This window comes from Rhinichthys klamathensis, unplaced genomic scaffold, assembly GCF_029890125.1.
Source record: "Rhinichthys klamathensis goyatoka isolate OS25496 unplaced genomic scaffold, OSU_Roscu_1.1 h1tg000109l_1, whole genome shotgun sequence".
In the NCBI taxonomy this organism is placed as follows: domain Eukaryota; kingdom Metazoa; phylum Chordata; class Actinopteri; order Cypriniformes; family Leuciscidae; genus Rhinichthys; species Rhinichthys klamathensis.
In genome coordinates this window covers 2,797,276-2,809,186 of record NW_026606647.1, presented here as the reverse complement: position 1 = coordinate 2,809,186, position 11,911 = coordinate 2,797,276, and the positions used below count along the sequence as shown (strand labels likewise).

Below are 11,911 nucleotides of genomic sequence, written 5' to 3'. Positions count from 1 at the left end.
ATACTCTCATAGAATTAGAACAATTATTAAAACTTTAGTTATAATTATCATCCTTGGTGTGAACAGGCCTTATAATGATAACAATATCGAAAAACACATGAATTTAAAAAATAACAATATGCATTGATAAATTATTTGTGATAAACACTGCAATAGTCCATAAAAAATAAGAATTGTAAATGTTGATTTCATGTTGACTTTAATTGAATGTGAAAACGGAACGTGACGCGACACTATGGATCGCACAACAGCCAATCAGAAGTTTCTTTCCGTTTACACGTTCCCTCATACTCACAACACACTGCAGCTGAAGAACACATAGTGTTTGAGTGTTATTATACATGTCATAAAAGGTTTTGTTTAGTAAGTCAACTTATCTCTTAAGGTAAACACAGGACCACTAAAACATGTAGGCAACATTATGTTCTCAGCCAGCACATTCAAACACCTTCACATACTCCTGATTTGGTATTGTTTTGTATCATGTTTATCGGGAGAGAGAAGTCTGTGTTACTTTATATCTTTACTAAAATGGAGTGGTTGGTGCAACAATGCCCTACAAGGCAACCCACACATACACCCCCACTCACAACTCTGACATGAGAAATCAACAAAACCAAAGATGATTCTGAATATTTATTATGATGACCATTAAGGAGGGATGTCAAATGACTTACAAACATTTAGATAACAGGTTAATAAAAAAAACTGCAATAAGAGCCTATCAAAATGTCCCTCACAGTTTAAGACAAACAGAGGCTAAATACAATGACCTGTGGAAAGAATGCAATGGCTGAATGGAAGGTATTCAAGCAAACCTATGAACATCAATGAAAGTTTTTGGAATTAAATGAGCCATAATCCTCCAGAAACATGATAAAAGGCACTTAAGGAAAAAATAAAGAACAAATAATTAAAAAAGCTAATAAGGAAATGAAGAAATCACATAAATGGGGGGCCTGACTGAAAAAAAAAAAAAAAAAATCTTCAACCGCTCATGACCATCCTTACGAGTTCTGTAGAAGAGAGAAAAGAAGAAGAAAAATGAGGCAGGGATCCAACAAAATTCAACCCACTAGATCAGCAAATGTTGCCATGGACACCACACATGAAGTTCTAGATACATTTAGACCCATAAACAGTCAAAGATCGCACAGTATGTGTAGTTCAGTGACTGGCAGTCAAACTACATTTCCCTGCAACAACTAGGGGTGAAATGTAGAAGCCCCGGGATGATTTGACAGAAAGGGGAGGAAGAGAGATTGTCCAGGCCTAAAAGAAATTAGAATGGGTTAGCATACCTTATAAAGGCATAAATAGATCAGATACACAAGTACAGAAGAGAGAGAGAAAGCAGGAACAACATTGTGACAGGACTGGATATTAGAACTACAATACATCTCCTTACAAAGCCTCCTACGGTAACAGCAGATGTTCATACCAGAAAGCAGGAGATTCTATAAAGGACCCATCCGAATCCACTACCCTGGCACCGGTTTAGCCTTGAAATATGATGGCAATAGTCATTTTTCTATCACAATACCATCAGCTTCTATATACTGTTTATTTGCGTACACACTGCAGAGATTTAGGAGTGACAATCACATTTAAAAACAGTTATCACTTATGTACACTACTGGTCAAATGTTTGAAATAATTAAGATTTATTGCTTTTGAAAAAAGTCTCTTATGCTCACCAAGGCTGCATTTATTTGATCAAAAATACAGTAAAAAAGTAATATTGTGAAATAATATTACAATTTAAAAGAGCTGTTTTCTATTGTAATATATTTTAAAATGTAATTTATTCCTGTGATGGCGAAGCTATATTTTCAGCATCAGTATCACATGATCCTTCAGAAATCATTCTAATATGCTGATTTGATGCTTAAGAAACATTTTGTATTGTCATCAATGTTCATCAAAACTGCTGTTTTGCTGCTTCATATTTTTGTGGAAACTGTGATACACTACTATTCAAAAGTTTGGGGTAAGGTTTAAATAAAAAAAGCTTTCTTGCTTTTATTCAGCAAGAAAGCATTAATTTGGTCAAAATGACAGTAGACATTTATAATGTTACAAAATATTTCTATTTCAAATAAAAGCGGTTATTTTGAACTTTCTGTTGATCAAAGAATTAAAATGACTTCCAAAGGAACATGTGACACTGAAGACCGGAGTAATGATGCTGAAAATTCAGCTTTGATCACAGGAGTAAATTACATCTCAAACTTATTTTAAACTGTAATAATATTTCACAATATTATTTTAACTGTAGTTTTGATCAAATAAATGCAGCCTCGGAGAGCATTCTTCATCGAATACATTAAAAATCGTAATTATTCCAAACTTTTGACCGCCACTGAAAAAGACCAAACTCAGCAGTGTGACAACTAGCTGCAGTTTGTATGTGGCCTATTAGAAGTAGTGCAAGCAAATGGGTTCTGAATATACAATATTAAAGTTGGAACACAGCATTTCCGAATAAAGGGGAATGGCTGGTTTGGGGGAGATGGGCATAAGAGTGACCAGCAAACTCTGTTAGCACTGGCACAGCATCACCATGGCAACAGTCGGAGTCAGGAGACGCCTACATTATGCACATGCAGAAATGCTACATGCTAGGCTAAAGCCAGGGGACACAGTAGAGAGGAAGCTGTAGGAGAGAAGAATGAGTAAAAACAAACTGAGGACCATTCGTACCCTCTCCTCAACCAGCCATAATGTGGCGCACAAACGCTGTCAGAAGGAAAAGCAAATGGATTCAACTTTGACACTTACACTAGTCTTGATGTTCAGAGAACAAAAAAGACCCATTTGTGATTGTTGTACCTTCATAATTGATGCAGCCATTAGCGTCCTCATGTCCTGCCAAGAGCGTCTCCACTTCCTCCTCTGTCATCTTCTCACCTATCATAAAACACGCATCAAAGAAGATGCATCAAATTCTCCTCAAAAATATATTTCAACCTGTTTTACAGAATGTCATTCTGTACAGCTGTAAGGTGCTTCTAGTGCTTTGTTGGTGTTGGTCAATCTGTTTGATTGAAAGGACTGATATTATATCCAACAAAAATCATTAAATACAAATCGGATTTTATGATTCAAAAATACTCTACTTAAAGAGAGAACACATTCATGACAGTTTCTTAAACTTGAAATGGAATGACACGGAAATTGTGATAGTGTTTTCTTTTGTATTGTGATGCATATCTAAGTGAAACGGCTTCTTGAACAAAAAACAAAAAAACAAAAAAAAGAGTAGGGCGAAACTTGCTGTGTTTCATTTCATGATAACATTTCAAATAATTTTTTAATAATCTTTTGTTGTGCACAAGGGTAGGTAAAAGCCAAATTTCAAATGAACAAAATCTGACAACAATGGCATAAAAAAAAAATCTTAAGAAAGATTTTTCAGGTAGAAATACAAATACCAATATCTCTTATTCGTTGCATCCATACTTGCACTCTCCCTATACCATGCACACAGTTTTGTCAAACAATCATAAGCACTTTATTTTAGTTCAGGTTTTCAAAATAAATCTCAAAAAGAACTCTCAGTGAACTGTTCAAAGGAGCAGAAAAAAAAAAACCTAAGACGCTTCCTATGAAGAAGAAACTTTGGGAGTAATCAAAGAAAGATTATATCCAAATATATTGTAATGTCATTCTAAAAGAGGCCATGACTCTTTACCCAGTGTCGTGAGGACATGTCGCAGCTCAGCACCCATCACCGTTCCATTTCCCTCTTTGTCAAACACCCGCAGCCCCTCCACAAAGTCCTCAAAGGAACCCTGGTCCTTGTTCTTAGCGATGGCCTGCAGCATGGGCAAGAACTGCTCAAAGTCCAGCATTTTCATGTTCATATCTGAGAAAAAAAGAACATTACAATCACTCTTATTTGTATTCACACCAACATCTTAACACACTGAGAATTAAGCTAGAAAATCATCACTTAATAATTTAATTATAACTGTGGAAGATAAAGACACAACTAGATTAATTCAGTGGGACTGTTGAAGTTGTCCTGATTGCATCTTAGACTGATTAAAGGAGACAAATTGCTTTTGTCTGACAGAATAAGGAGAAGTATAGCTTATTGATCAAGGGAAGTGACAGGGTCATGCGGGTTTGGAACAACATGAGGGTGAGTAAATGATGACAGACTTTTCCTTTTTGAATGAACTATCCCTTTAAAAGAACAGGGCTTTTAAACATTGTTGTTTAGCCAGTAAAAATGGCATGATTCAACCGTGCTTACACCAACAACCTTTAACAATTTCCTGTACTAAAAGAAATGTTTTGTTTAACAAGTAACACAGGACATTGCAGCAAAAGAAAGGTCTGACCTTCATTACTGGGGTTTCCCAGGACTTTGAGGACCTCAGCATTGACAGGGTTCTGGCCCAAAGCACGCATCACATCCCCACACTGATTGTACATGATCTTCCCATCTCCTGTTCGGTCAAACAGGAGGAAGGCCTCCTTAAACTCTGTTAATGAGAGAAAGAGAGTGAGAAAATGCATAAGCAAGTGATGCAGAAAATTATGTGTAGTTATCTGGACTGAAAAAAGAAAATGGGTTAAAAAAACTTAATCCCCTGGTTTCACAAACAAGGCTTAAGCTAGTTCCAGACTAAAATACATGTTCTAACTGAAAGCAAGTTGCATTGACATATCTTTAGATATGTCAATGCCATTGTTTTGTCTCAAGATTCACACCAGTAATATTTTTTTATATAAAAGCAACTTAAATGTCCTAATTAAACTAAGGCGTAATCCTGGCTTAATCTAAACCCTGTCTGTGAAACCAGGCCTACGTGATTTATTCTATTCTAAAGCATTTGAGATTTGAGATTACTATCATAATGCTTGGTAGAGCAGCTTACAGGAATGCGACACTTCCCAGGCCGGCCTGAGTCAAACTTCACACACACTCACTGCGATTAACCATATATGGGCAGAAGAGAGATCGCAGCACTACATCAACAGGAATATTAGTTGTGTCTCAAATGACACACTAAATACTTTGCACTGACACTATGCACTATGTACTCTACAGTCTAATGTCATGTGTGAGGTTTTTTTTTAATAAACAAGGTAGAATAATACATAATGGACTAACACAAGAATTAGAAATGTGTTAAAGCGACTAAAGATTTCAATTACAGTGACATAAGAACGGTAATGTTTTTTTTTATAGCTTGATACAATTTCATCCATTTCAACAATTTTTCATCAAAATGTCATTTTATCCTATCTATTTTCTAAATGCAAGTTACTGATTGTGAACAATTCATTCATGCATGTTTTTTTTGCTAATAAATAAATAGATAAATAAATAAAGACTTATTGTAAAAACTCAAAGTTTTACTTTTCAATTAACTTTAATAAATCATCAAAAAGAATTGTATAGAATTAATTTACCATCATCCATTCATCTTCCTTTACTTTTTGAGTGCAAAGCCCACATATCCAATTGAATCAACAACTGATGCATCGAACCAAGTCCCAGCAGTATAATTTTTCAATAACCCGTTGCATTTGGATGTATATCACAATACAGAATAAAAAGTTTGTTCATCGCTATTTACGAATCGTTTGTGTGAATGATTAAACTCACTCTTAACACAAAAGACACTTCAACGGGTCAGTGGATGAATCTTTTCAGCGACCTGATTCAAAAGATTCGAATCACTGATATGAATCAAATCCGCAGCACTCGCCTAAACGTTTAACTTGGAGCTTTGTGCTGGAACTACGACCAATTTAAAAAAACATAACTCACGATATTACTCCATCTCAGCTCGCTAAAATTCAGCAGATCACATTATCATTATTTTCTTGAATTCACACCCAATCCATTTTGATGTTGTTCATACGTAGCGTCTCTAGCTACACATTCCACAGCAGCAGCTTCCGGTGCTTCAAAAGCGCCGCATCTGAAAGCTGTCTCTGCACTGTAACCTCAGCAATTTAGCATCACAAATTGATATTTAAAAGAAACCTCCGGTCGAATTTTGCTATGTTACATTGGACATGAGGTACTACACAATAGTGTGTCCAAGTGCTAAGCATTGACTGCACATCTGTCAGACTCAGCCAGAGTAAGCTGATGTGCAGGCCTAACGTTACGTTTATTTTGCATTAATCGGCAACTCAAACGCAACTATATAACCTCGACGAATTCATAATAACAATATATTCAAGTAGTCAACATTACTCACCACAAATCTGGTCCTCTGAGAAGTCAGACTGTCCATGCCAGGATGAGGATGGCAATAGAGAAGATCAGCATTAAAACCGAATATGCATTGGTTTTATCTTACAATAAAGGGTATTGAGATTCTCGCTCAAAAAAAAAAAAAAAAAAAAACCACACAGAGCAAACCAAGACACATGTGATAATGAAATGTGTTGGCCTGATAGCAGAGCTTGGCGGTTTAAAAAACCTTATGAGATCAACATTCTGTTTAACGGTCACCTACCGACAGTGTGACTAATAGGCGTTAACGTTACCTGCATTGTAGTGAAAATGAGAGATGACAGGCTATGATAATGGACTTACCATGACTGCAGTGGTTGAGGATGGAGCAGAGGGAGCGTCAGTATGAGCGCTGTGTGAATTACAGTGTGGGCGAACACACTTTGTGACACCGCTATTTTCACGATGATGTCATGTCAACTCGATTCAAGCTGAATCGGCCAATCAAATAGTGCGGGCGCTGGTTTCCCTCTACTGTCATTACCGGCAAGTCAGTATTATATACGCAGCTGAAAACCCGAATACCGTAATGCTGTTTGCGTTTCCCAAATGGGGGTTCGCGTGGGAACTGTTTAGAGTTCAAATGTTAAGTTGAAACAAATAAATAAATGAACGGGGCTGAATTGAAATAAAACTGAAGTTGTGATATAGGTAAGTCAGTGCGGTTATCAAATCGAAAGCTGCAATGCAATTTAAGGTCCTTGCACACACACTGAGTCCGAAATGCTTAAAATGCTTGACGGATAAATTAATTTTAATGACGTAGAAACTTAAGTTTCGGAGGCAGTGAAAATTATCAATTCTTATTTTTATGGAATATTGCAGTATCTATTATAAATTATTTATTTGCGCGCAAATTTTTTTTTAAAATTCTTTGTCCTCGTAATCTTTAATCAAAATAACTTTCCCTCCTTGCAACAACATCTCTTCTCTTCTCTTATGACATGTTTACTGGCGTACTGTCTATCCCTGCATTTCTTCTTGTTCGATTTCCTTTCTTGCGTCATAATAGGGAAGAAAAGACTGGCAACTTCGGTGTCATTCTGACTTTAAGACAATACATATTAGTATTGTAACTTTTACTGTAAAATAAATAATAAATATTATTTCTTTACTTATAGTAAAATTGTGATTTACAAAAGTAATATATTTTGTCTTCATTTTTAAAAACTAGACTTAAAACAATAATAACAATTATTATTATACTGCCAATTATTGTTATACTATTTTAACCTGTCTGTGAAACCGGGGGTAAAATCAGGAAATATTCACATTTTTCTTGCACTCCATTAGATGGCACTAAAGATTCCGTTAGGATGGATAATAGCACATAAGAATGAAAGAGCAATCATCCTGGTGAAATAAACTCTTCAGTAAGTGGCAGTAAAGCACTTGATTAGTTTACACAATCATTGCACATAACTAACTACACAGACACCTGCCCAAGTCAGTTGCTAAATTAACTAGGTGCTCATACTATACAATTTTGAATTTAGTCAAATAAAAAGCTATGACATCAGAATTTTTAGTTTGTAAAATGTTTATTTTTTGTGGTGGCACAGAACCAGCAGTTGTTTAGTTGTTCATCTATCTGAGGCAGAGTTTAGCTGTTGTTTTACCAGTAATGTGTCAGTTTTCAGATACATTTTGCTGAAAATATAGTTTTGAACTAAGTTGATGAGACATACATTTTATCGAAGTTGATCCTTACAGAAAATATAATTCATATTTTTACAAGCCGTTTATTCTCTCATTCAAATGGCTCTGCTCACTCCTCCTGACTGGTGTTCTCTCCACATTTGAAACGTATGAAGTCTAGCACACGTGCATCCTGTGAAATCAGGTACTGTCCCACTGTGTATTTGGGATCTGGGAGGAAGGTCTGGGGCAAAAGTCTTGTCTCAGATTCACCACATGGTATATCATCCATGTTGCCAAGAGAAACAGGTGCTTCACCTACTATATGTTGCCCCAGCTTCCTTCCCAGAGTATCTGTCCCTTCCTTTGGTCCACCTTGAAACACAACTAGCGATCCATAGCGCCCCATATCAATGCCAAACTGCCCAGGAACCATTCCATGAACGTATGAGCCAATGTGCCAATCAGAGGGCACGACAAGTGATACGGCTCGCCGCATGCCAATGTTCTCACCCAGACGCCCTGAAGGGGGAAAAAAATATTATTATTTTAATGCTTGTATTTAATTATTAGGAGGTGAAAGGTAGCAGAGGACACGGTGTGTTGAAAAGCTTCACATGTTGTGTAAATCATTTTGTGAAGACAATAACATTTTGTAAATATGTAATTTCCTGTACTGTACAGATAAATACACTACCATTTAAAAGTTTGGAATCAGTACGATTATTAAAAATGGTTTTAAAAAGTCTCTTATGCTCACCAATGCTGCATTTATTTGATAAAAAATACAGTAGAAATGGTAATATTGTGAAATAATAATATTACATTAAAAAAAACTTTTCTATTTTAACATATTCTAAAATATTCCTGTGATGGTAAAGCTGAATTTTCAGCATCATTACTCCAGTCTTCAGTCTCACATGATCCTTCAGAAATCATTTAATATGCTGATTTGATGCAAGAAACATTTATTATTATTATCACAGCTGAAAACCTTTTTTTCATGATTCTTTGATGAAACATTTTTTTTATATTATGAATGTCTTTATATTAACGTTTGACTTTAACTGAATAAACTTAACCTTGCTGAATAAAAGAAAAAGAAAATCTTACGGACCCAAAACTTGAAACAGCAGTGTCCATTTATACATTTTTATTTTTGGATTAAAGTGTCTAAATACATTTCAGGGTCATTCTAAGGAGCAAGAAATTATGCTGGAATGCTGGAAGGTTATGCTGAAATTAATATAATGTAAAAGGTTTATTCTCACCTATAGTCAAAGCCACCTGATCTGCCAGTGAGGGTCCCTCAGGAATGTGGAGCTTAGAAATGTCCTCAGATGACAGCTCACTCTGAATCAGAGAACAGATCAGCATTCAGAGACTGGAGAAGGTGTGGAAGAAATGCACATTTCTCAAACTGCAAATGAAGGGCCTGTACCTTAAGATACCCTGTCTGCTTTTTGCTGCAGAGATGAGCCATTATTGACAAAGCAACATCCTTCACCAACTGCTGAAATTTCTCATTTCTCGCAACAAAATCTGTCTCACAGTTCACCTGAACATAAAACATTAACATTAGTGAACATTAGTTCATTCACACACCACATCATTTTGGAGACCAAATATCACATTGTGTGGTAAGATTGGCATGTTAAGTCTACCTCAACCATGACAGCTGCATTATCACCCTTAATGAGACCAATCAGCCCCTCCCTGGCTTTCCGACCTTCCAGTTTGCTTGCTTTGCTCCAGCCCTCCTTTTGTGCTTGTTCATGCAGCCAGCTTTCTGCCTGCAAACATCGCATTTGATTCATAATTAGTTCATATCCCTTACCATGTAAAACTTGTGACTGCACACCCTGTGAAACAGAATAATGCACACCCTTATGTCATACACATTTAAAGATATAATTATAGTATATATATATATATATATATATATATATATATAAAGACAAAAACAACTACAAGGATGTGTTTGTGTGCTTGACAAATCAAATGACCGTTGCATTCCATTTCAAGTTTAAAAATGATACAGTGAGTTTAAAATTCATGTTTGCGTTATCAAAATAGTAAAATTATTTAACAATCAAACCAAGGTTTAAACCAAGTTAAACCCGCAATCAACAGCATTTATAATAGATAGATAGATAGACAGATAGACAGATAGATAGATAGATAGATAGATAGATAGATAGATAGATAGATAGATAGATAGATAGATAGATAGATAGATATTGGATCTGAAATTCAACAATGAAATTACACCTGTGTAATGTCATTGTTGAATTTCAGATAGATAGATAGATAGATAGATAGATAGATAGATAGATAGATAGATAGATAGATAGATAGATAGATAGATAGATAGATATTGGATCGCACCTGTGTAATGTCATTGTTGAATTTCTCCAGTGCCTTTTTGCAGTTGATGAAGGTGTAGCCCGTAGCTTTGCGTAATTTCAGGAGAAGTGTTTTCTCCGCTGCTAAACTCGGGCAGCTGGTGTAGAGAGACTGGACATGCTGTGTGAGACATCCCTATGAATAACATAACATATTGTTAATAAGACACGTGATTAAATTATGGTACAGGACATAACACAGCCGAATGGAAACCGTTTAGCAAATACTGTCATGTATTATTTAAAATACAAGATAAGATACAAGATTTATACATTTTTTTATCAAACTAGACTAGCATGAAAATAGTATAACTTCTAAAGCATCTAGTCAAAGGCATTAAAAGGTTAGAATGCGTCAAAGCCCACCTTGACTACTTCAGTCCTGACAGATCGAAACAAAGAATATAAAGCCATTTCTATATCTTCACCAACTAACACAGGCTTCCTTACATCAGTAACTGAGATGTCATTGAACCCATAGACGATTGAACCACGCTTTCTACAGAGAGAGAGGAAGGTCATATAAAAGAGAATTCAGGCTCACATGTAGCTCCATCTACTGCACAGGAGTTTAAGATGCACCTACAGCTGAGTAAAAACTGAGTAGGCCTATGTTATTAATGGTCAATGATAATGTGCTAATGTGTTATTGATTTGTAATAACTGTATATTTGTTTGTAAAATCTATTATTATTATTATTCGGAAACAATCCTAATGTGATCAGATATATATACACTACCGTTCAAAAGTTTGGGGTCGGTACGATTTTAAATACTTTTAAAAGAATTCTCTTCTGCTAACCATGGCTGCGCTTATTTGATTAAAAATACAACAAAAATCAGTTATAGTATTAAATATTATTCCAGTGTAAATCAGCTGTTTTCTGTGTGAATATATAGTAAAGTGTAATTTATTCCTGTGATCAAAGCTGAATTTTCAGCATCACCAGTGTCAGTGTCTTCAGTGTCAAATGACTCTTCACAAATCAGTATAATATGAGGATTTGATGCTCAAGAAACATTTATTATTATTATCAATGTTGAAACAGTTGTTGGTCTGTCAGTTGTACAGTTTTTTTTTGTTTGTTTTTTTTTGGATTCTTTGATGAATAGGAAGTTCAAAAGAACAGCATTTGTTTGAAATAGAATCTTTTGTAACATTATAAATGTCTTTACTGTCCTTGATAAATGAAAGTATTGATTTCTTTCCTCCAAAAAAAATAAAAATAAAATTCTCACTGACCCCAAACTTTTGAACGGTAGTCTATATATAGTATATATATATATATATATATGATCACATTAGGATTATGGATATAAATGTATAAATAAAAGCTGAAAAATTGAAAGCAAGAAGGCAAGATGAAAACCTAAAAAAAAGTATCTTGATTGCCGTGTGAATGGAACCACCTGGTCTTGCTGACTGTTTGCCCGCACTCATCAGCTCATGGAAACATTATGGAACACGTTCTTGCCAAATGGAGGCAGACCATGATTTGAAGAAAGAATATATTATATATATAATATATATATATAATTGTATTAAATGCTAAAGTTTATTCATAAACCTGACAACTAACACCTCTTTGTTCTCATAGATTTG

The 11,911-nt window shown here is 35.2% G+C and overlaps 2 protein-coding genes across 3 annotated transcripts; both read right to left on the bottom strand.

Annotated features, from left to right (window-relative positions):
• Positions 1 to 625: 625 nt before the first annotated feature.
• On the bottom strand, positions 626 to 6,699 carry myl6 (myosin, light chain 6, alkali, smooth muscle and non-muscle). 2 transcript variants are annotated; one of them, XM_056253875.1, is made up of 7 exons: positions 6,569 to 6,699; positions 6,228 to 6,255; positions 4,350 to 4,493; positions 3,695 to 3,868; positions 2,833 to 2,910; positions 2,704 to 2,739; positions 626 to 1,016 (listed from the first exon to the last, which is right to left on the bottom strand). In XM_056253875.1, the coding sequence occupies exons 1-6, from the start codon at positions 6,569 to 6,571 to the stop codon at positions 2,711 to 2,713; spliced, it is 456 nt and encodes a 151-aa protein (XP_056109850.1). In that variant the 5' UTR covers positions 6,572 to 6,699; the 3' UTR covers positions 626 to 1,016; positions 2,704 to 2,710. The 2 variants fall into 2 exon arrangements, with proteins under 2 accessions (XP_056109850.1, XP_056109849.1); XM_056253874.1 differs by lacking the exon at positions 2,704 to 2,739.
• A 1,088-nt stretch (positions 6,700 to 7,787) lies between these two features.
• On the bottom strand, positions 7,788 to 10,776 carry tsfm (Ts translation elongation factor, mitochondrial). Its single transcript, XM_056253872.1, has 6 exons — positions 10,675 to 10,776; positions 10,292 to 10,444; positions 9,568 to 9,696; positions 9,345 to 9,461; positions 9,175 to 9,256; positions 7,788 to 8,425 (listed from the first exon to the last, which is right to left on the bottom strand). Exons 1-6 carry the CDS (start codon positions 10,720 to 10,722, stop codon positions 8,034 to 8,036), a joined length of 921 nt encoding a protein of 306 aa, XP_056109847.1. The 5' UTR covers positions 10,723 to 10,776; the 3' UTR covers positions 7,788 to 8,033.
• Between the last annotated feature and the right edge of the window lie 1,135 nt (positions 10,777 to 11,911).